At 57.7% G+C, this 22,500-nt stretch overlaps 4 protein-coding genes across 4 annotated transcripts in view; 1 reads left to right on the forward strand and 3 right to left on the reverse strand.

The window, feature by feature from the left end:
- The window catches only part of ENH_00009890 (nucleotide-binding protein, putative), a gene marked incomplete at both ends in the record, with an annotated part of 2,321 nt that extends 549 nt beyond the window's left edge, over window positions 1-1,772 (reverse strand). The window contains 3 exons of the mRNA XM_013584181.1: window positions 648-735; window positions 1,091-1,112; window positions 1,307-1,772. Coding sequence (XP_013439635.1) covers window positions 648-735; window positions 1,091-1,112; window positions 1,307-1,772 — 576 coding nt within the window. The remainder of the gene's footprint in view (window positions 1-647; window positions 736-1,090; window positions 1,113-1,306) is intronic.
- Window positions 1,773-2,480: 708 nt separating this feature from the next.
- ENH_00009900 (hypothetical protein, conserved) lies at window positions 2,481-9,950 on the forward strand (the record flags this gene model as incomplete). Its single annotated transcript, XM_013584182.1, has 17 exons — window positions 2,481-3,027; window positions 3,223-3,760; window positions 4,377-4,476; window positions 4,595-4,806; window positions 5,043-5,099; window positions 5,640-5,907; window positions 6,106-6,194; window positions 6,301-6,558; window positions 6,785-6,911; window positions 7,127-7,208; window positions 7,644-7,852; window positions 8,091-8,231; window positions 8,480-8,611; window positions 8,833-9,105; window positions 9,345-9,414; window positions 9,647-9,696; window positions 9,873-9,950. The coding sequence occupies 17 exons, from the start codon at window positions 2,481-2,483 to the stop codon at window positions 9,948-9,950; spliced, it is 3,231 nt and encodes a 1,076-aa protein (XP_013439636.1).
- Window positions 9,951-11,338: 1,388 nt separating this feature from the next.
- ENH_00009910 (hypothetical protein, conserved) lies at window positions 11,339-14,412 on the reverse strand (the record flags this gene model as incomplete). The annotated part of the gene is made up of 7 exons (XM_013584183.1): window positions 11,339-11,591; window positions 11,726-11,887; window positions 12,020-12,239; window positions 12,526-12,747; window positions 13,112-13,330; window positions 13,708-13,872; window positions 14,139-14,412. 7 exons carry the CDS (start codon window positions 14,410-14,412, stop codon window positions 11,339-11,341), a joined length of 1,515 nt encoding a protein of 504 aa, XP_013439637.1.
- A 1,015-nt stretch (window positions 14,413-15,427) lies between these two features.
- Window positions 15,428-22,500, reverse strand: part of ENH_00009920 (CMGC kinase, putative) — a gene marked incomplete at both ends in the record, with an annotated part of 7,293 nt that continues 220 nt past the window's right edge. Inside the window, 9 exons of the mRNA XM_013584184.1 lie at window positions 15,428-15,852; window positions 16,176-16,841; window positions 19,229-19,608; window positions 20,202-20,293; window positions 20,935-21,068; window positions 21,277-21,440; window positions 21,635-21,738; window positions 21,891-22,187; window positions 22,295-22,500. The exon at window positions 22,295-22,500 is cut by the window's right edge and continues 220 nt beyond it. Coding sequence (XP_013439638.1) covers window positions 15,428-15,852; window positions 16,176-16,841; window positions 19,229-19,608; window positions 20,202-20,293; window positions 20,935-21,068; window positions 21,277-21,440; window positions 21,635-21,738; window positions 21,891-22,187; window positions 22,295-22,500 — 2,468 coding nt within the window. The remainder of the gene's footprint in view (window positions 15,853-16,175; window positions 16,842-19,228; window positions 19,609-20,201; window positions 20,294-20,934; window positions 21,069-21,276; window positions 21,441-21,634; window positions 21,739-21,890; window positions 22,188-22,294) is intronic.

Below are 22,500 nucleotides of genomic sequence, written 5' to 3' on the forward strand. Positions count from 1 at the left end.
GCTGGCTAGCTATATGGCTAGCTAGCCAGCTAGCCAGTTTGTTAGGCAGCTAGTTGTCTACCTAGCGGTATGTCTAGCCAGCTAGCGGCCAAGCTAGCTAGCTGCTTAGCTAGCTGGCCGCACAGCCCTAGCTGTACTAAGCTAGCTATGGCTAACTAGCTAGCTGCGGATGTAGCTTGCTGGCTGCAGCTAGGTACCTAGCTGCCGCCGCAGCTAGCTAGCTGTGTGGCTAGCTAGCTAGCTGAGGCCGTAGCTACCTGACTGTGGCCAGCCAGGATGGATCGCCATACAGATCGGTCGATCGCCGGTTCGATCGATCGACGAATCGATCGACCGGCGTGTCGGGATCGACATGATTCGATCGATACCGATTGATCGATCGACGCCTACATCGAACGACCCTGCAGCTAGGTACCTAGCTGCCGCCGCAGCTAGCTAGCTGTGTGGCTAGCTAGCTAGCTGAGGCCGTAGCTACCTGACTGTGGCCAGCCAGCTAGCTGTAACTTTCTGGCTAGCTGTGGCCGCAGCTACCTAGCTACGGCCATAGCTAGCTAACTATGGCTAGCTGGACAGCTGTGGCTAGCTAGCTGGAGGTGGCTAGCTAGCCACATCTAGCTAGCTAGCTATGGCTAGCTAGCCACTGGTACCTGCGCGCCCCCCTTGTGGGGCCCTTCGGCAAAAAGGGACTCCGCCATATTCTCGACCACTCCCAGCACTGGCAGCTTCACCTTTCGGCTGCAGACACAGAAGCAGCAGCAGCAGCAGCTGGCTAGCTAGCTAGCTAGCTAGCTAGCTAGCTAGCCATCTGCGCAGCTGGCTAGCTGCCTCACTATCTGGCTAGCTAGCTTGATCTGTGGGAAGGCGGACAGAGAGGCAGCCAAATGCAGCGGCCAGCGGTGTGTAGGTAAATGGCTAGCTGCACATCCAGCTAGCTAGCTAGCTAGCTAGCTTGCTAGCTAGCTAGCCAGCTAACTGGCTGGATAACTAGCTAGCTAGCTGGCTAGCTAGCTAGCTTTGAAGGGGCGTGAATGCTCCGCCGTTGTATGGCCTCGTCACCAAGCCGTGACACACGAAACCCTAAACCCTAAACCCTAGGCCGCCAATCCCAGACCCTAAACCCTAAACCCTAAACCCTAAAGCCAAGCCCTGAACCCTAAACCACCGTAAGCCCAAAACCCCAAACCCTCAACCCAAAATCCTGAACCCAAACCCAACACCCAAAACCTTGAACCCCAAACCCTAAACCCCCAACCCTAAACCCTAAACCCCAAACCCTAAACCCTAAACCCTAAACCCTAAACCCTACCTAGCTGTGAAGCCACTGTGGACTTGCCGACGCCTCCTTTCCCCGAGAGGATGATGATTTTCTTTTTTACGTTTTTCAGCTTCTGGGCGACTTCAGGACTCTTTGGCTGCTGCTGCTGCTGCTGCTGCTGCTTCGCGGCATCTGCTGCTGCTGCTGCTTCCGGCTCTGCTGCAGCAGAAGCTGCTGCTGCTGCTGCTGCTCCCCCCTTTGCTGCTAGACACAGGCTGCGCCCCGGGCACCCTTCGCAGCCAGCTGCCAGGCCAGCCATTTGGCTCTCAGGGCCTGGGCAGCTCTCAGATATGTCTTGCTGCTGCTGCTGCTGCTGCTGCTGTTGCTGCCGCTGCTGCTGCTGTTGCTGCTGTTGCTGGCAGCGGCACAGCAGCAGCACTGCAGCAGCTGCTGCTGCTCCCGCTGCTGCGCTGGCAGCGCAGAGCGCGGCGACGGACCCTCGCGACAAGCCGGCCATTTCCGAGCCCAGCAGCAGCAGCAGCAGCAGCAGCAGCAGCAGCAGCAGCAGCAGCAGCAGGAGCAGCAGCTCAGTTCAATAAAAGAGTTCTGTTTCCTTTTTGCCTTGCAATTATAGCCAGTAGTGTTCCTGGTCTTCTTTATATAAATACAAATCAGCAAATAAACTGGAATAAACTCTTAAGCTGCAAGCGCTGCTAGAGAGAAGCAGCAACTCCACCTGTCTGCTGCTGCTGCTGCTGCTGCTGCTGCTTTGCTGCTTTTCTCTTCCGGCGGGAAACGCTGCAAGGTGAGCTGCAGCAGCCTTCTGCTGCTGCTGCTGCTGCTGTTGCTGCTGCGTCTGGCGTCCTCTGTCCAGGGAGCCCAGTGGCTTCTCTGCAAATAAACAAAAATCAATTGCCAAAAAAACCGGAAATTTATTTGCTGCTGCTGCTGTTGCTGCTGCAGTGTGGAAGCCGTGGGGGGGCCCCCCTGCGGGCTGCTCTGTACCCTGAGGGGCCCCCTGGCTGCAGCAGCAGCAGCAGCAGCAGCAGCAGACACGTTACACACGGAGCTGCTGCTAGTGATTTATGAGTGAATTGGCGCTTTTTGCTCTCAACAAACAGCTACGGATTAACAGCAGCAGCAGCAGCAGTTGCTGCTGAGCTGCTGCTGCTGTGAGTCTGCATGCGGCTGCTGCAGCCGACTGCAGCAGACGAACTGCAGTAGAATGCCAGCCGCAGCAGCAGCAACAGCTGAAGTAGCGCCATCAACAGCAGCAAGAGCAGCAGCAGCCATTGCTGCTGCAGCTGCGGGTGGCGAAGAAATGGCTGAAGCCGCAGCAACCTTAGGCCCCGCTGTCTCGAGCTGCAGCAGCAGCAGCACAGCAGCAGCGACAGCAGCAGAGGCAGCAGCAGCAACTGCAGCTGCAGCGGAAACAGCAGCTGCAGCAGACCCCGTTGTAGCGTTTCTGCTTGATGACGAGCAGCAGCTGCAGCAGCACATTCTGCTATGCGACGAGTTGCTGCAGCAACTGCTGCTGAGCAGCAAACGGCGGCAGCAGCAGCAGCACATAAAGCAGCAGCTGCTGCCGGACCTGCAGCAGCTGCAGCAGCAAGCCGAAGGCACTGTGGCTGCAGTGGAGCAGCAACTGCGGGCAGCAGCAGAGACAGCAGGAGCCATCAGCCGGCCTATTCAGCAGCTGCAGCAGCAGCAGCAGCTGCTGCAGCAAGCAGCAGACATAGCGAAGCACATAAACGCCATTCACACGCAACAAAGTGCGCAACGTGCTGCTGCTGCCTTTGCTGCTGCTGCTGCCTTTGCTGCTGCTGCTGTCTTTACTGCTGCTGCTGCCTCTGCGCTTGCTGCTGCCTGCGTGTCTCGTGGACTTGCTGCTTCCCTATAACGCGTTTCTACTGCTTTTGCTGCTGTTGCTGCTGCTTCGTCTGCTGCTGCTGCTGCTGCTGCTGCAGCAAGGGCTGATGCTGCGCTTGAAGAAGGCGACCTGCTGCTGGCTGCTACATGCATCAGCAGCTGTCTGTACACCCGAGATGAGTTTGAGCGAATAGACCAGCGCTACCAGCAGCAGCAGCAGCAGCAGCAGCAGCAAGCGGCAAAGGCAGCAGGTGGGGGCATTTGCGGGGCGGAGGCCGCTGTGCTGCAGCGGCTGCAGCAGCAGCAGCAGCTGCTGCTGCAGCAGCTCAACAAGCGCCTCAGTGCCGTGGCTAAAAACCTCGTAACCACCGCGCTGCAGCAGCAGCAGCAGCAGCAGCAGCAGCAGATGCACCGGCTGGACACTGACGTCAGCGCGGGGGAGAGCCCGCAGCAGCCGGACTCGCAGGAGCAGCAGCAGCAGCAGCAGCAGCAGCAGCAGCAGCAGCAGCAGTGGACGCAAGAGCTGCGTCTGCTGCTGCGCTGCTACTTTTTGCTGCGCAAAGCAGCAGCAGCAGTTTCGCGCCTTTGCCGCCTCGTGACTGACGCCCTCGCAGACACCTCTGCTGCTCACTTCAGGTCAAATAAATAAATAAATAAATAAATAAATAAATAAATAAATAAATAAATAAATAAATAAATAAATAAATAAACATAAATAAACAAATAATATATTTATTTATTGTTTGTTTGTTTGTTTATTTATTCATTTGTTCGTTTTCGCCAAAGTCGCGGGCGGTGGGGGGCCCCGGGGGCCCCCAAACCCTCAGGGGGCCCCCAAACCCTAGGGGCCCCTAAACCCTCAGGGGGCCCCCTAAACCCTTGGGGGGCCCCCAAACCCTGGGGGGCCCCCTAAACCCTTGGGGGGGCCCCCAAACCCTTGGGGGCCCCCTAAGCCCTTGGGGGGGCCCTAGAGCTTTAGGGAGTCCCCAAACCCTGCTGCAGCAGCAGCAGTAGATGCAACTAGCAAAATGCGACGGCAGCAGCAGCAGCAGCAAAAGCAGCAGCAGCAGCAGCAGCAATAGCAGCAGCAGCTGCAGCAACAGAAGCAAGGGCTGCCCAAAACCTTTGAGGGCCCTCATGTCCTCAAGAGGCCCATTAATGGCATTTTGATTGTATTCGGGGGCCCCTGAGAAGCCTGAACCACCCAAGTGCGCTGCTGCTGCTGCTGCTGCTGCTGCTGCTGCTGCTACAGGGTGCTGCTGCAGCCGCAGCAGGGAGGGAGTGGGAAGCTGCATGCGGCGGTGCTGCACCAGCTTTACAAGAATGTGTCAAAGGTAGCTTCAGTGCAGCAGGTATGGCTTTTGCTGCTGCTGCTGCTGCAGCTGCTGCAGTTGGCTGGTTGCATCTGCCGTTGCTGCTGCAGTTGACGGGCTTCTGCTGCTGCTGCTGCTGCTGCTGCTGCTGCTGTAGGTGCTGCGCTCTGCGGTACTGGCGATGGCAACGCAGTTCCCCGAAGAAATGGATGGGGAGGGCGCTGCTGCTGCTGCTGCAGCAGATGCTGCCGCTGCTGCTTCTGCGGGGGCCCCTGCAGCAGCAGCAGCAGCAGCTTACTTCATTGCAGCAATATCACAGGAGCTTGACGTGGAAGGCGTTAGGGTTTTAAATCACTTTTTGGACTCCAAGTAAGCTGCTGCTGCTGCTGCGGTGGTTTTGCTGCTGCTGCTGCTGCTGCTGCTGCTGCTGCTTTGGCCTTGCTGCTCCTTCTGCTTTGTTGTTTTTGCTGCTGCGTCTCTGTTGCTCACGCTGCTGCTACACCCTCGAGTCAAACGCCCAGCAGCAACAGCTGCTGCGCGCGCCACTGCTGCTGTGTCTGCTGCTGCCGCTGCTGCTGCGGCTGCTGCTGCTGCTGCTGCTGCAGGCAGGACTACTTCACATTTACCAAGGAGGGAGGAGGGAGAGATCCTGAAACTCTTAGGTGAGATGCCCAGCAGCAGCTGCTGCTGTTCCTGTTGCTGCTGCTGCTGCTGCTGCTCCTGGAAGCTGCTTACCTGCTGCAGCAACACAGGCTTCTCCTGCATCACTGCTGCTGCTGCTTCTGAGTTTACTTGCATTTTGCTCTTTTTCATCATTCATATGGCCTTTGCTGCTGCGCATCTTCACTCCATTGCTTCTGCTGCTGCTGCTGCTGCTGCTGCGGCCACTAATTGCTGCAGAAAGGTTGAATCCCGGCTTGAAGAGTGCGTGCTGCTGAGCCGCTGCTGCAGCAAAGCACACGCTGCGCTGCTGCAGCAGTTTAGAGCTGCCCTCGGAAGTGCTGCTGCTGTTGCTTCCGACGCAGCAGGCGACAGCAATAGCAGCAGCAGCAGCAGCAGGTTCACTCCATTGCTTCTGCTGCTGCTGCTGCTGCTGCTGCGGCCACTAATTGCTGCAGAAAGGTTGAATCCCGGCTTGAAGAGTGCGTGCTGCTGAGCCGCTGCTGCAGCAAAGCACACGCTGCGCTGCTGCAGCAGTTTAGAGCTGCCCTCGGAAGTGCTGCTGCTGTTGCTTCCGACGCAGCAGGCGACAGCAATAGCAGCAGCAGCAGCAGCAGCAACAGCAGCAGCAGCAGCAGCAACAGCAGCAGCAGCAACGGCAACAGCAGCAGCAATAGCAGCAGCAGCCGCGCGCGTGGGGAGAGTAACGCTGTCGCCCAAATGCTGACTCAGCAGCAGGTCAGCAACAGCAGCATCATGAGCAGCAGAGGTGCAGCAGCAGCAGCAGCAGCAGCAGCAGCACAGACATTCGTAAAAAGATACAAATGCACAATGTGGCTCCAGACAGCTACTTCTGTTTAGGGTTTCGGGTTTAGGGTTTGGAGTTTTAGGCTGGATATGTAGGCGTACGGATTTCTGCTGCTGCTGCTGTTGCTGCTGCTGCTGCTGTTGCTGCTGCTGCTGCTGTTGCTGCTGCTGCTGCTGTTGCTGCTGCTGCTGCTGCTGCAGGTCCGTCAGATGGAGCATCCGGCCCTGATACAGAGGCGGGAGGAGCTGGTGGCGGAGTATATTGCACTGGAGCACGCGCTGATGCTCTGGTGAGCCACCTGCTGCTGCTGCTGCTGCTGCTGCTGCTGGTGCTGCTGCTGCTGGCTCTGTGTCTGCAGCAAGTGGTGCTGCTGTTTCTGCGCGTGGGTTCGTTAGGGCCGTGCGAGAGGCGCTGGAGGTTCAGGACGAGCTGCCGTTTGCTGCAGCAGCAGCAGCAGAAGCAGCAGCAGCAGCAGCGCGGCGCCCCCCGGAGAGCCCTGGGGGCCCCGCAGAAGCAGCAGCAGAAGAGCAGCAGCGAATTGCAGCACTTAAGAAAGCAGAAGAAGAAGCTGCAGCAAGTGGGGAGTGTCTTTACAGCACAATGATGGAAGATCTCTTCTTCGTGCTGCAGGCTTCCGTCTCGAGGGCCCTCAGGTACCTTGCTGCTGCTGCCGCTGCTGCTGCTGCTGCTGCTGCAGCTGTTGCTGCTGCTGTTGCTGCTGCTGCTGTTGCTGCTGGAGTCTCAGCCGCAGCCAGAGGCCCGAGCTACCAGGCAAAACTGTATTTGTCAGCGCGCCTGCGACTCCCCCAATTTCTCCTTTTGCTGCTGCCGCCACTGCCACTGCTGCTGCTGCTGCTGCTGCTGCTGCTGCTGCTGCAGGTCTGGCGACAGCCTGGCGCTGTGCGCGCTGGTGAATCATGTTGCTGCTGCGCTGCGCTGCGAAGTGCTGGCAGCGCTGCGGCAGTGCCTGGAGAGCAGCAAGGGGCCCTACGTGTTCTTTGTCCAGGTTTGCTGCTGCTGCTGCTGCTGCTGCTGCTGCTGCTGCAGATGTATGTATAGATTTGTATTTGTTCATTTGTGTACAAGTATATATATATGCATATATCTCTATATCTACATTGACATCTACTCTATATTTTGTTTATTTATTTATTCATTTATTCATTATTTATTTATTTATTTATTTATTTATTTATTTATTTATTTATTTTTTATTGCAAGGACGAACACAGACTCAGCAGCTACTCTATAGTCAAGGCCCTGGAGGCCAAAGCCGAAGGAAAGCCGCTGCCGCAGAAGCTCAGTCAGTCTGCTGCTGCTGCTGCTGCTGCTGCTGCTGCTGCTCCTGATTATGTTGGTACTAGTGTTGCTGTTGCCTGCGCTGCTGCTGCTGCTCCTTGTGCTGGCGAAAGTGCTTCTGTTGCTTTAAATGTTGCTGCTGATGCCAGTGCTGCTGCTGGTCCTTCTGCTGCTGCTGCTGCTGCTGCACTTCAGGAGGCTTGCTCCTGCTGCGCCTGTTGCCGTATGCTGCTGCTGCTGCTTTAGTGTTGCTGCTGCAGCAGCTGCTGCAGCTGCTGCTGTTGCCGATTTGGCCGTTTCTAGCTTTGTTATTGCATCAGCAGCCCTGCTGCAGCGCGGGCCCAAGGGTCGATCCTCCCCAATGCTGCTGCTGCTGCTGCTGCCGCTACTGCTGCTGCCGCTGCTGCTGCTGCTGCTGCTGCTGCTGCTGCTGCTTCAGGAGCTCGCCATTGCTGGCCCGTGGCTGTCAACAATGTGCAGCTTTGTTTGTCTTCGCTGGCGCACTTCAAGGCAGCTACAAAGAATGCAATGTTGCAGCAGCACCAGCAGCAGCAGCAGCAGCAGCAGCAGGACCCAGCAGCAGCAGCAGCAACTGAAGGAGAGGGAGAAGGCAAATCGCCTCTCCTCATCATGCACTACACGCTTCAGGTGCCAAGACCTCAGAGCGCCTCGCTGCTGCTGCTGCTGCTGCCGTGCTGCTGCTGCTGCCGCTGCTGCCGTGCTGCTGCTGCTGCTGCTGCTGTTGCTGTTTTTGAGGAAGCACTTTTGCTCTGGCTGCTGCCGTCCCGTGCTGCGGTCGTTTGTCGGGCGCCGCAGCTGTAGCCAGCATCTAGCTTCACTGCTGCTGCTGCTGCTGCTGCTGCTGCTGCTGCTGCTGCTGCTGCAGGAGCTAGACGGAGCAGCAGAGGCGCTGCAGCAGCTGCACCACCGCTGCTGCTCCTTGACCCTCCGCTTCTTCCAGGTGTATTGGCAGCACTGCTTTGAGCTGCTGAAGAAATGCGACTTCGACAGAGACGCAGCACTGATGGTGAGCTGCTGCTGCTGCTGCTGCAGTTGCTGCTGCTGCAGTTGGCGCTCTCGCTGTTCTGGTTGCTGCTGCTGCTACTGTTCTCGCTGCTTTTGCTGCTGCTGCTGCTGCTGCGGTGTTCCTGCTGGAGCGTTCCCTATTTCTTCCGTGCGTCGTTGCCACCGGTGCTGCTGTCCTCTCCCGCCTTCTCCACGCACATTTTGCCTTTGCTGCTGCTGCTGCTGCTGCTGCTGCTGCTGCTGCTGCAGGAAGAAGGGTCCTTGTTAGGGTGCGCGTGGCGGCTGAAGCTGCAGCGGCTGTTTGGCCTTTTAGCTGCGCATTTCAGCCGCTGGTTTGACCTCAAGGGACAGGCCACGCTGTGTGACTTGCTGCTAGACCTCGTCAGCCTGCTGCTGCTGCTGCTGCTGCTGCTGCTGCTGCTGCTGCTGTAGCTGTAGCCGTTGTTGCTGCTGGTGGCGGCGGCGCTGCTTCAGTGGCGGGCGCAGCTGCAGGGGTTGTCACTGGCCCTGCAGCAGCTGCTCGTAGGCTACTTGGCTTTGCAGCACCCCAGCTACTCCAGCTGCTGCTGCTGCTGCTGCTGCTGCTGCTGCTGCTGCTGCAGGTGGTGAAGAATCTGGAATCCGGGCTGCTGGAGAAGACCTACAGCGCGTCGGGGGGCATTTTGGCCAACCAAGAAACCCGCAATCTTTGCTTGGTGGTGCAGCGGCTGAGTTTGAGTCCTGCTGCTGGCAGCAGCAGCAGCAGGCTGCAGCAGCAGGAAGCTGCTGCTGCTGCTGCTGCTGCCAGTAGGTGCTCCTTCTTCGACGACTTTGAAGACGAAGAAGAGACCCTTGATGGCGTAGAGATTAACTACCCGGAGCCAGTGAGGTCCAAGGTGAGCTCCTGCTGCTGTTGCTGCTGCTGCTGCTGCTGCTGCTGCTACTGCTGCTGCTGCGGCTCATTGCAGCAGCGGGCGCTCCTCCTTGTTGCTGCGCCACCAGCTGCTGCTGCTCCGTGCAGTCTGAAAGCCTGCTGCGTTGTCTGCTGCTGCCGTACTGGGCTGCTGCTGTTGTCGCAGCAGCAGCAGCAGCAAGGGAAGATGACTGCCGCTGCTGCTGCTTTGCTGCGCCGCAGTTCTGCCGCCTATTTGAGATAGGAGAACTTCTCAGCCTTCCCTCTCTTAACGAAGTCTCTGAGCTGCTGGGTGCGCTGCTGCTGCTGCTGCTGCTGCTGCTGCTGCTGCTGTGCCCGTTGCTGCTGCTTTGTCGTTGCTGCTTTAGACGCAGTTCTCGCTGGTGCTGCTGCTACGCAGTGAGGCTGGTTGCTGCTGCTGCTGCTCCAACGGCTGCCTCATCTTGCCTGACAGCAGACTTGCGTGCTGCTGCTGCTGCATTCGCCTTTGCTGCTGCTGCTGCTGCTGCTGCTGCTGTGCACAGGAGAGATAGAGGGGGGACAATCTCTACTCACTCTTGAGGAAATTAAAACAGTCAGCTGCTGCTGCGGCTGCTGATTTGCTTCTTGTGTTGCAGCAGCTGCTGCTGCTGCTGATTTTACCGCTCCGCTGAAGGCCCAGGAGCTGCACTGCTGCTGCCAGCATTTTGCTTCTCGTGATCAATGTTAATGGTCGTGCTGCTGCTGCTGCTGCTGCTGCTGCTGCTGCAGGTGCTGCGGCTTCGGGTCGACTTTGGCGAAAAAGAGATTGAAGAGACACTGCGCTCAGTAAAAGCTGCTGCCACGTGAGCAGCAGCAGTAGCAGCAGCAGCAGTAGCAGCAGCAGCAGCAGCAGCAGCAACAAGAGCGGCAGCGCCGATTTCTGCTGCTGTGGCAGCGGCCGCTCTGTGCTGCTGCCTGCAGCAGCAGCTGCTGCTGCGTATTTAGCTGTTTGCTTCTGCACAGCCTACGGGCCTGTGACTGCCCTTGGCCTTTGCTGCTGCTGCTGCTGCATCCGCGGCAGCAGCAACTGCAGCATCAGCAGCAGCTGCTGCAGCGCCTGATACAGCTACTGCGCTAGAGGAAGCAACCGGCAAAGCTTTTGCTGCTGGAGCTGCAAAAGCTGCGACTGCTGCAGCAGCTGCTGCAACAGCTGCTCTCTCCTACACCTGCAGAAACTGCTGCTGCTGCTGCAGCTGCTTTTTGTTGCGTAGAGAAGTGGCACTCTAGCAGCAAGAGCCACAGCAGCAGCAGCAGCAGCAGCAGCAGCAGCAGCCACACTAGCAGCAGTGAGTAGGGCTGCGGCGGATTTCATGGTACGCAGCCGAATAGAATTAAATGCCGCTGCTGCGGCAGCTGTTCCTGCTGCAGTAGCAGTTGCTGCTGCAGCTGCAGCTGCAGCAGCTGCGACAGCAGCAGCTACTGTTGCTGCTGCAGCTGCAGCTGCAGCAGCTGCGACAGCAGCAGCTACTGCTGCCGCTTGACTGAGTTCGAAATATGTTCTTTACAATTACGGCTCGAGGGTCATTTATCAAAATGAGCAGCTTTGCTGCTGCTGCAGCCGTCTGTTGCGTTGCTGCAGCTGCAGCACCGAGAGTGGCTGCTGCTGCTGCTGCTGCTGCTACTGCAGCATTGCGTTGTTGCTGGCTGCGGCTGCATTAGCCGGATCGGCAGCAGCAGCAGCAGCAGCAGCAGCCGCAGGCGCTACTGCTGCTCGTCAATCGAAGGGGCCTGGCATCTGCTGCTGCTGCCAAAACCAATACCTGCGGAGGATGGCTAGCAGGAGTTGCTGCTGCTCGTCTGCAGCAGCAGCAGCAGCAGCAGCAGATGCTGACAAGGGCGGTAGGCGAAGCACTTAACACAGCAGGTGGGACACTGGCAGCAGAAGCAGCTGTCTGCTGCCACTGCTGCTGCTGCGCAATCTGTAAACAGAGCTATAAGGCTGCAGCAGCTTTTCTGACAGCTGCTGCAGCGGCTGCTGCTGCAGCAACAGCTGCTGCTGCTGCAGCAACAGCTGCTGCTGCTGCAGCAACAGCTGCTGCTGCTGGTGCTGCTGACACTAATAAAAACAGAAAAGACGGGGAGTTTTCGAAGGCCATGGCTTTCTGCTGCCATTGCAGCTAGGCATCTTGTGTTCTTGCTGCGCCTAGACATTTGCTGCTGCTGCTAGGCATCTGCTGCTGCTGCTGCTGCTGCTGCTAGTTTGTTGCTGCTGCTGCTGCTGCCGGGGGGTTTAGCTGTTTGGTCTCCTCGTCGGTGTCGCCGCCGTCCCAAAAAGGCTCATCTTCTTCCATATCCATTTTGTTAAGAGATTCGTGGCTGCTGCTGCTGCTGCTGCTGTTGCTGTTGCTGCTGCGGCTGCTGCCGCCGTCCCTCCCCTCTTCCCCAAATGCTGCAGTGCCAGAGGGGGTCCACTGGTCCACTCGGCAGAACGCAGCGCGCGCGCGCAGCCTGCAGCAGCAGCAGCAGCAGCAGCAACAGCAGCAGCAGCAGCAGCAGCAGCAGCAGGAAATGAGTAATAGTAAGAGACCTTGGGGCCTCTTAAGCTCTTGCGCCCCATTTTCCGCGTGCAGCAGCAGCCGCACACTGCTTCAGGACAGGCAAAGGCAGCAGCAGCAGCAGCAGCAGCAGCAGCAGTCACTACAGCGGATATTCGCGCAGCAGTATCCGCAGCAGCAGCACAATTGGGGGAAGGAGCAGCAGCGACAGCAGCAGCTGCAGCCACAGCAGCAGCAGAACCTTTTGCTCTGCAGCCGCGCAACAGCAAAAACATCTTGAACAGCAGCAGCAGCAGCCCCGCAGCAGCAAAAACATCTGGAGCCGCAGCAGCAGCAGCCACAGCAGCAGCAGCAGCAGCAGCAGCAGCAGCAGCAACGGACTCTTTTCTTTTGAAGACAACGAACAGCACCAGCAGCACAGCAGTGACGAACATCCCCAGCAAAATGCCCCGCAGCAGCGCCGCCCTAAACCCTCCCTTTTCTTTTTCTTCGCTGCCGCGCAAAGAGGCCCCAAACCTGCTGCTGCTGCTGCTGCTGCTGCTGCTGCTGCTGCTGCGGGCTGCTGCTGCTGCTGCTGCAGCGGCAGCGCCGGCGGGGTCGACTGCGAACAAACTTGCTGACGCGGGTACGTGCGCTGCGTAGACACGGGAGCACCCAAAACCCTAAACCCTAAACCCTAAACCCTAAACCCTAAACCCTAAACCACAAAGGCGAATCCCTAAACCCTAATCCCTAAACCCTACACCGTGAGCCTTAAACGCCTAGCCCTATGCCCTAAACCGTAAACCCTAAACCCTAAAGCCAGGGATGAAAGACAACACACGAGCAGAGCCGTAAACCCTAAACCCTAAACCCTAAACCCTAAACCCTAAACCCTCGATAGTCACCTGTGCAAGGCGGGCCGCAAACGCCCACTTCAACTTCTCTGACGCAGTTGGCATCTGCTGCTGCTGCTGCTCCTGCTGCTGCTGCTGCTGCTTCTGAAGGCAGCAGCCGGTGGCGGTAACGAACGCACCCAACGTTGCAGGGCCCCCACTCAGCCCAGTCCCCCTTAGGACAATCTGCTGCTGCTGCTGTTGCTGCTGCTGCTGTTGCTGCTGCTGCTGATGCTGCAGCAAAGGCGCACACGGTAGACAGCAGTTGCAGCTTCAGCAGAAGCAGCACCGTGCGCCTGCTGCTGCAGGCAAACGAAGTGATGCTGCAGCAGCAGCAGCTGCTGCTGCTGCAGGCGAACTGGTTAGCGGCAAGAGCACGACAGGCAGCAGCAACTACAGCAGCAGCAGCAGCAGCAGCAATTCATTAAGGACACGGGACACCCAGTGCAGCAGGGAGCCGACTGTAGAGGGCAGCAGCAGCAGCTAAATCCGAGAAGCAGCAGCAAAAACAATAAAAAACAGCAGCAACAAAGCTCAAGCAGCAGCAGCAGCAGAAGCAGCAGCAGCAGGAGCAGCAGCAGAAGCAGCAGCAACAGACTCTGTGCCTCCGCTGCAGCAGGACAAGGCCCCCCCTCGCTGCTGCTGCATGGCCTCATTTCTATACGTGGGGGGCAAGAAGAGCCCGGCAGCAGCACTTCTCTAGTGCGAATCTGTTTGCTGCTGCTGCTGCTGCTGCTGCTGCTGCTGCTGCTGCTGCTGCTGCTGCAGGGCTCGCAGCTGCTCCACGCGGACCAGGCCGAGAGCTGGCACTCCGACTCTGCGAGCAGCAGCAGAAAATTAAAAAAATAAAATAAATAATGAGCAGCAAATGCATAAATAAACAAATGAAATAAATAAATAAATAAATAAATAAATAAATAAATAAATAAATAAATAAATAAATAAATAAATAAATGCATGAAGGCAGCAGCAAAAGGAAGAGGCAAAGCAACAGAAGCAGGCCGAAGGAAAACCAGAGAGAACTGCACCTTCCCTAGGGTTTAGGGTTTAGGGTTTAGGGTTTAGGGTTTAGGGTTTGGGCAGCGGGAGCAGATCGAATATCTGGCTCGTGGCTGTGCGGGCTGAGCGCGCAGACCAGGGTTTAGGGTTTAGGGTTTAGGGTTTAGGGTTTAGGGTTTAGGGTTTGGGACTGACCGCAAGGCTCGGGGGCCCCACAAGCAGCAACTTCCAGCAGCGGCAGCAAACACTTCAAACCCTTCGGCTGCTGCAGCAGCAGCCGCTGCCGCTCGCGGGTTTTGAGGCCGCAGGGGCCCCTGCAGGGGCCCCAGGGGCCCCACGGGGTGTACGTACACTCCGTCGCTGCCAAGCACAAACCCTAAACCCTAAACCCTAAACCCTAAACCCTAAAACCCTAAACCCTAAACCCTAAACCCTAAACCCTAAACCCTAAACCCTAAACCCTAAACCCTAGACCCTAAGCTTTAAGGTCTAAGCTCTGCTGCTGGGCAAACGGGAAGCGCCCAAACGCAAAGGCGCAGTCTGGAGCTTCAAGTTGATGAACGGGGCCTCAAACCCTAAACCCTAGACCCTAAACCCTAAACCCTAAACCCTAACTGCATGCTCACCTTCGCAGGTTTCTTCGTTGCATGTTTCCGTCTGCGTGTCTTGCAGGCCCCACAAACCGCCGACTCCCCCCAGCTGCTGCAGCATTTGCGGCTGCGGCTGCTGCTGCTGCTGCAGCAGCATGAGCTGCTGCAGCTGAAGCTGCTGCAGTTGCATTGGCTGCAGCTGCTGCTGCAGCAACTGTTGCTGCTGCTGCTGCGGCTGAGCCAGCAGCCGCTGCCGCTGCCTGTGGCCTCCCCCGCAGCTCGCGCTGCAGGAGGACCACTCTGTGAACATGTTGCCACCTGCAGCAGCAGCAGCAGCAGCAGCAGCAGCAGCAGCAGCAGCAGCAGTGAGCATAGCAGCAACTACGCCAGCAGCAGCAGCACAAAGAAACCTAGCAGTTGCAGCGCCCCAACCCTTCGTCCTCGCGCCTAAAACCTAAACCCTAAACCCTAAACCCTAAACCCTAAACCCTAAACCCTAAACCCTAAACCCTCACCGGGACAAGCAGCATTCGGGGTACAAGCCCGCGAACTCAACAGGGGCCCACAAGGGGGGGCCCCCCCCCGCGGCTGCTGCAGCAAATGGCGCTGCCGCTGCTGCAGCCCCATATCGCAGGGGCCCCCACAGGATGACCATTCCCCCCACTCGCTCAGCCTGCACTCCACAGCTGCAGCAGCAGCAGCAGCAGCAGCAGCAGCAGCAGCAGCTATTTGCAAAAATGCACGAGCTAAGCAGCGGCTAGAAAGGAGTAGCAGCACCAGCAGCAGCGAAAGTAGCAGCAGCAGCAGCAGCAATGTGGCTGCTCTAAGGCAGCTGCTGCATTGCAGCGGTATGAAGCAAGTGCTGCTGCTGTTGCTGTTGCTGCTGCTGTTGCTGCTGCTGTTGCTGCGGGTGCTGCTGCTGCTGCTGCTGCTACTGCTGCTGCTGCTGCTGCTGTAGCCTACGGCATTCTATGGCGCTGCGCAGGGGGTCGCTCATGCAACTCCGCTGCTGCTGCAGCACGCAGGGGGGGCCCCCGTGTCTTGCTGGCAGCAAAATGCCCCTGCTGCGGTACTGCTGCTGCTGCGGGTCGCATGCAGAAGCACAGGGGCTCCAGGGGCCCCAGGGGCCCCCCACGCACGCAGTTGGGCAAGCTCTTGAGCCCCCATCACGGGGCGCTGCAGCAGCAGCAGCAGCAGCAGCAGCAGCAGCAGCAACAGCAGCAGCAGCAGAGAGTGGCGAGCACGCGTGAGGCTGGAAGAACTAAGTCCTGGGAAGCCCTTCCCAGCCTTTGACCTATTTCTGGCTGCTGCTCCCGCTGCTGCTGCTACTGCTGCAGCTTGTGCTGCTGCAGCTGCTGCTGCTGCAGCTTGTGCTGCTGCAGCTGCTGCTGCTGCAGCTGCTGCTGCTGCAGCTGCTGCTGCTGCAGCTGCTGCTGCTGCAGCTGCTGCTGCGCGAGCTTACCGGAGCTGTGTCTCCTTGAAAGGAAGAAGCAGCCGGGCTCTCCGAAGATAAGGAAGCAGCGGCCCAACCTGGGGGCCCCCTGGGGGCCCCAAGGGCCTGCAAAGGGCCCCTGTGGGGCCCCGGGGGCCCCCAGGGGCCCCCCGGGGGCCCCCTGGGGGCCCTCGGGGGCCCCCAGGGGGCCCTCAGGGGCCCCCTGAGGCTCTTCAAAAGAAGCAAAGGAACAAGTTGAGCGGCTGCGGCAAATGGCGAGGCACTCGGCGAGGGAAGCAGCAGCCACAGGGGCTTGTGCTGCAGCAGCAGCAGCAGCAGCAGCAGCAGCAGCAAGAGGGCTAGCAGCAGCAGCAATCTGGGTAGCGGCGGCGGCGACAGACAGAAGCAACATCCGCCGCAGCAAAAGCTACACAGAGCAGCAGCAGCAGAGAAACTGGCAGCAGCAGCAGCAGCAGCGACAGCAGCAGCAGCTAACACGCAGCAGCAGCAGCAGGAACAGCAGCAGCAGCAGCTTAAGGGGTAAACCCCTCAACATGAGACACAATTGAACTCGTCAACCTCAAACCCTAAACCCTAAACCCTAAACCCTAAACCCTAAACCCTAAACCCTAATCGCTTACCGCTTTCTTCGAAAGAAGCATTAGGATCGCATCCCCAGCCCAGAACGCCAATGCCGCTCCAGCTGCAGTCAGCATCTGCTGCTGCGACCACTGCTGCTGCTGCTGCTGCTGCTGCTGCTGCTGCTGCTGGCTTCAGCTGCCTAAGTGCAGGCAAAGTCTCTGGCCCAAAGCGGGGGCCCCACAGCACTTGCCGAGTTCGCTGCAGCAGCGGGGGGGCCTCTGGGGGCCCCCCGAGGTCCTGGGGGCCCCCCAGGGGGGCCCCCGGGGGGCCCCCCAGGGGGCCCCCCAGGGGGCCCCCCGGGGGGCCCCCCAGGGGGCCCCCTTCGGGACTCCAGGGGCCCCAGGGACCCCACTCAGATAGTGCAGCAGAAGTGACGCAGCTGCTGCCAGCCAGCAGCACAGGGTACCGCCCCGAGACCACATGGGGGGCCCCCCGGCCCTTAGTGGGGGGCCCCCCAGGGGCCCCTGCAGCAAAGAGGCGGCAAAGGCCAGTCAAAGAGTCATACTGGAAGTGGGCGCATCCTGCTGCTGCTGCTGCTGCTGCTGCTGCTGCTGCTGCTGCTGAGCGGTTGCACAGCAACGCGCAGGCTGACCAACTCGAAGTCTGCTGCTGCTGCAGCACGTCCGCCTCGTCCGCAGTATATGCAAAGCCAAAGTCAGGACAATCTGCAGCAGCAGCAGCAGCAGCAGCAGCAACAGCAGCAGCAGCAGCAAGGGTAAGTGTGGCAGGAGCAGCAGCAGCAGCAGGAGCTGTAAGTGTGGCATGAGCAGCAGCAGCAGCAATATTGGCTACAGTGATGACAGCAGCAGCAGCAGCAGCAGCAGCACAACAGCATCGTCCCAAGAGCGTTGCTGCAGCAAACTACTAGGCTGGTAGCAGCAGCAGCAGCAGCAGCAGCAGCAGCAGCAGCAACAGCAGTAGCAGCAGCAGCAGCAACAGCAGTAGCAGCAGCAGCAACAGCAGCTACAGCGTGTGCTCCAGCTGTGCAGCCGTATACTCTGAGCTGCTGGGGTTTCCACATGAGGGTTTAGGGTTTGGAAGTGAGGGTTTGCACACGCCGGTTTAGGGTTTAGGGTTTAGGGTTTAGGGTTTAGGGTTTACTGCCAGTCAATTCTTGTGCAGCTGCCAAAGAAATGCCAAAAGCCCCGAGAATCAGGGAGACCACAACACGCCGAGACATGATCGAGGGTTTAGGGTTTAGGGTTTAGGGTTTAGGGTTTAGGGTTTAGGGTTTGACAGCTCGAAGGCCCCGACGGGGTCCCCTCTTCCAGCAGGGGGGGGCCCCTGCGATCGGAGGTTTAACGAAGTCCTAGAGAAGTAGACTCCACATCTGCTGCTGCTGCTGCTGCTGCTGCTGCTGCTGCTGCTGCTGCTGCTGCTGAGATTTGCTGTTAGCTGCAGAGAGCAGCAAAAAGGAACTGAAGGCGCACACAGCAGCCCCAGCCCTGAAGTAGGGCAAAGCTAAAAAAAAGAAAAGCAGAGGGATTAGGGTTTAGGGTTTAGGGTTTAGGGTTTAGGGTTTGAGTCGGCCTCCCTCCGCTGCTGCTCCCTGGTCCGCTCCGCTGGCCCCCGGTAGTCCACGCAAACCCTAAACCCTCGCTGAGACCCTAAACCCTAAACCCTCTTAAAACTCTTTAACTTAAAATTACAAGCAAACCTCAAACCCTAAACCCTAAACCCTAAACGGCGCTCCTCTTAAACCCTAAACCTCGCTCAACACAGCGCCTGCGCGATCGCTGCCGACCTGGCCTGAAACCTAAACCCTAAACCCTAAACCCTAAACCCTAAACCCCAACAAACCCTACAACAATATGCAGTGTGCTTCTCATATTGTCCCCTGAAGTCCCTCAAAGCCCTCTTGAGGGTTTTACAGACCCTAAACCCTAAACCCTAGAAATCCCAGAAACCCCAGTGGTCCGCCACTCATCCCAACGACCGTAAACCCCAAACCCTAAACCCTAAACCCTAAACCCTAAAACACTGTGCATCCGAACACAAGTGCCAAGCAAAATGCCTAAAAGCCAAACGCAGTTTCCCTCTAAGGGGGCCCCCTAAGGGCCCCTTAGGCTTTCCTATGGGGTCCCCAGGGGGCCCTTGGGGGCCCTTGGGGGCCCCCTTAGGGGCCCCTAAGGGGCCCCTGGGGGCCCCCAAGGGTCCACTGGGGGCCCCCATAAAGGGCCAAAGGCCCCATAATGTGCCCTTGGGGCCCCCCAAATCACCCCATTAGGGGGGCCCCCAAGGGGCCCCCCTGGGGGCCCCCCAAGGGGCTCTCCAGGAGCCCCGCAGGGGGCCCTCAAGGTGAGATATTTGGGGGCCCCCAAGGGCCCCCGAAGAGGCCCTAAAAGGGTTTAGAGGGGCCCCCATTGGGGGCCCTCTAAGGGCCTCCTGGTGCCAACTAAAGCTGCTTATAGAAAAGGCAACAGAGGGGGCCCCCTGGGGGCCCCCCTTGAGGCCCCTCTAACAAGTACCCAAGAGGGCCCCCGCCTTGGGGGCCCCCCCCTTTGGGGGCCCCCGGGGGGCCCCCAGGGGCCCCCCTGGGGGGCCCCCCTGGGGGCCCCCCAGGTATTTGTAGACGGGGCAGCAACAGGGGCCCCCATTTCCCTTTGAGACCCTCCATATAAAGGGCCTCTTTGGGGGGCCCCCTAGGGGCCCCAAGGGGCCCCCCTAGGGGCCCCCAGGGGGCCCCCCTAGGGGCCCCCTAGGGGGCCCCCAAGGGGCCCCCTAGGGGCCCCCAGGGGGCCCTCCAGAGGCCCTGGGTGAAACTATAGTTAAAAATTTAGCAGCAAAGTTGTGCTGCTGTTTAGTTTTAAAAAAAAAGAAAGAGCTCAGGAAGAAAGAGCCTCACATACAAACTGCGGGCTTAGCCAAGACCCTGCAGCAGCAGCAGCAGCAGCAGCAGCAGCAGCAGCAGCAGCTATTGGCAGCAGCAGCAGCAGCAGCAACAGCAGCTATTGGCAGCAGCAGCTGGTGAAGAAATGAAAAGACTGCAGCAAAAGGATCTAAGCAGAATGCGGCGCGAAGAGCCAAAACAGAAAGACAGCTGCTGCCTCACCTGCTGCTGCTGCTGCTGCTGCTGCTGCTCTTGCTGCTGCTGCGGGCATATCAAACGGCTGCTGCGGCATTGGGGCCTCCTCCCAGGGAGGCACAGGCAGCAGCAGCGGCTGCTGCGGCTGCTGCATCCCCCCCTTCCGCTGCTGCTGCAGCCGCTGCTGCTGCTGCTGCTGCTGCTGCTGCTGCTGCTGCTGCGTGGGGGCGAAGCAGTGGCTCACGTTAAGAGGGTCTAAAGGCAAATAGTGCAGCGGCAAAGAGGGAGTGGGAAAAGGCCCAAAGTAAACAGCAATGTTGCTGAAGGAAGCAGCAGCAGCAGCAAGCCACGGGTGCTGCAGCGCAGCTAAGCAGGACGGCCGCCGCGACGGGTCCACTATGAGCAGGCTGCAGCAGCAGCAGCAGCAGCAGCAGCAGCAAACGCGCTCAATGAGGTTGCAGCAGCAGCAGCAGCGGCAAATGTGTGCAAAGAGTTCGCAGCAGCAGCAGCAAGCGAGCTCAAACGGGTGTTGGCAACAGCAGCGGCAGCGAATGCAGTGAAGCAAGTGAAACAAGCAGCAACTGCTGCAGCAGCAGCAACTGTTGCAGCAGCAGCTGCTGCTGCAGCAGCAGCAAGTGCTACAGAAGAAATGCTGAGCACCCAGAAGACGAAACAAGTCGTGGAGGGCAAGACAGACGACTCCGTTGAAGATTTAAGAAATTTTGAAGTAAAATTAAATTTAATTTTAATTATTTGATATTTATTTTACAAATTTAAAATTAAATTGGCATTTCTTGACGCCTTTTTGGAGTTTCCGGCAGCGGTTTCGAAGCTCCAGAGGGTTCGTGGGTGTGCTGCTCGGCGTCTACTTGGCCATTTTTTGGCTTTTTAGAGTTTATTTTGAATTAAAATTTATTATTTTATATTTTAATTTATTTTAATTTATTTTAATTTGTTTTAATTTGTTTTTCTCCGTTAAATTCGCTGTCGCTCCACTCACTGCTCGATGAAGGCGACGCCCGCGGCGCTCAGCAGCGGCCGCTGCAGCGCGTCCACGAAGACCGACGCGAGCGGCGCCGCGGGGGCTGCGGGCTGCAGCAGAGTTTCAGAACTGGCGAAAGAGTGGAAATAAATGAATTATTTATTCAATTTATGAATTATTTTATTTATTTTATTCATTTTTGCACTTTTAAATCGAAAAAACGGAGAAATTTGAGCGCAAGGGGCCAAGAAACCGCATTCTGAGAGGCCCGGAAGCGCCGCCGACGAAAACCTGCTGCTGCTGCTGCTGCTGCTGCTGCTGCTGCTGCTGCTGCTGCTGCTGCAGGCCAGCTGTTGCTGCTGCAGCAGCTGCAGCAGCTGCAGCAGCAGTGGGACGCAGCAAACGCTCTAAGGGAGCAAAAACAAATGCAAAAGAATTCGGCTAATATGAAAGAACAATTAAATAAAAAGTAAATTATAAATAAATAAAATAAATTAAAAACAAATTCAAAAATGTATTTAAATATATAAATAAAGCAAATAAGGAAATAAACGAAAAATGATAAAATAAAAAAACGAAAAAATAAATATATACAAACAAAAAGCAAACTGTAAACAAAAAAGAAAAACAAAATCTATAATATAAATAAACAAAAATAAATAAAAATAAACAAATATAAATAAATAATAAACAAATTAATTAAAATTAATTAATTAAAATAAATTAATTAAAATAAATAAATAAAACTCACTTCAATCCGCAGCTCCTCCCCCGCTAGCTGCTGCAGCTCTGCTGCTGCTGCTGCGCCCAGCAGCTGCTGCACTCGGCTCAGCAGCAAACCCTCAGAGGAGCAGCCAAACAAAGGGCGGCCCAGCACAAGCTCCGCTGCAGCAGCAGCAGCAGCAGCAGCAGCAGCAGCAGCAGCAGCGCGGGGTTAACTGCCGCCTGCGTGCGAAGGAACAGCAGCAGCAGCAGCAGCAGCAGCACAAGCAGCACGAGCAGCAGCAACCGCCTTCTGCGCAGCAGCAGCAGCAGCACGAAAAGCAGAAGCAGCAGCAGCAGCAGCAGCAGCAGCAGCAGCAGCAGCAGATACCTGCGACAGCAGCAGCACTCCAGACATCAATTTGCTGCCCGTAGTCCGTTTTGCCCAGCAGCAGCTCCGGCGCTCTGTAAAGCTTTGTGACAACATCTGCTGTTTGCTGCTGCTGCTGCTGCAGCCGGAAGCAGCAAAGTCCGAAGTCCCCCAGCCGAACGACCCTGCAGCAGCAAACCCTAAATCAGGGTTTAGGGTTTAGGGTTTGCCGCGGCTTCGCTGGGCTTTAGGGGTAGCGCCAGCCAGCTTTTAGGGTTTAGGGTTTGCCAGAAATTAACTCCAGAGCCAGTCCTGCAGCTCGGGGTCGCCTAGGGTTTAGGGTTTAGGGTTTAGGGTTTAGGGTTTAGGGTTTGCGGACCACCTAAGTTTGCCAGTTTCTGCTTCTCTCTCTTTCGTCAAAAATATATTTTGCGGCTTTATATCTCGGTGCAGCAAACCGCGCGAGTGGCAGTGAGCCAAGGCCTGCATCAGCTGCAGCAGCAGCAGCAGCAGCAGCAGCAGCAGCAGCAGCAGCAGCAGCAGCCGTGGCGGAACAGCTGCTGCGGCCGACTCAGAAGAGGAAGGCTTCGGGACTAGGGTTTAGGGTTTAGGGTTTAGGGTTTAGGGTTTGCTACTTGGTAGACAATGAGCCTCGCGTCTTCTTCCGAGAACCCCGGAAGAGGCGCCTCCTCGTGCACCCGCTGCTGCTGCTGCTGCTGCTGCTGCTGCTGCTGCTGCTGCTGCTGCTGCTGCATTCGTTTGATGTAAGTCTGGTATTTGTGCTGCTGCTGGGCGATGGCTTTTGCTGCGTCTTCATCGCAGAGTTCTGTAATCAAATAAAAGGTGGGCCGCAGCCGCTTCCGCTTCCGGCTCTGCTGCTGCTGCTGCTGCTGCTGCTGCTGCTGCTGCTGCTGCTGCTGAAGTGGAAGGCGCTGAGAGCCACCACGTTGGGGTGCGAAGTGCTGCGGAGAGCAGCAAGTTCTCTCAGAGTTTGCTGGTCAAGTCCGAAGACAAACTTCAGCCGCGAAGACGGCAGCACAATGCGCTTCATCGCGAACCGCGGCCCCGCTGCTGCTGCTGCTGCTGCTGCTGCTGCTGCTGCTGCTGCGGCGGCGGCGGGTGCTGCGGCGGGTGCTGCTGCTGCTGCGGGTGCTGCTGCTGCTGCCTCCGGGGAGCGCGGGAATAGCGGGTCTGCTGCTTCGAAACGCCCGCAAGCTCCGTTTGCGGCAGACAGCAACTCCTCGC

The sequence above is a fragment of the Eimeria necatrix genome, genomic scaffold (assembly GCF_000499385.1).
Source record: "Eimeria necatrix Houghton genomic scaffold, Enh_scaff129, whole genome shotgun sequence".
In the NCBI taxonomy this organism is placed as follows: domain Eukaryota; phylum Apicomplexa; class Conoidasida; order Eucoccidiorida; family Eimeriidae; genus Eimeria; species Eimeria necatrix.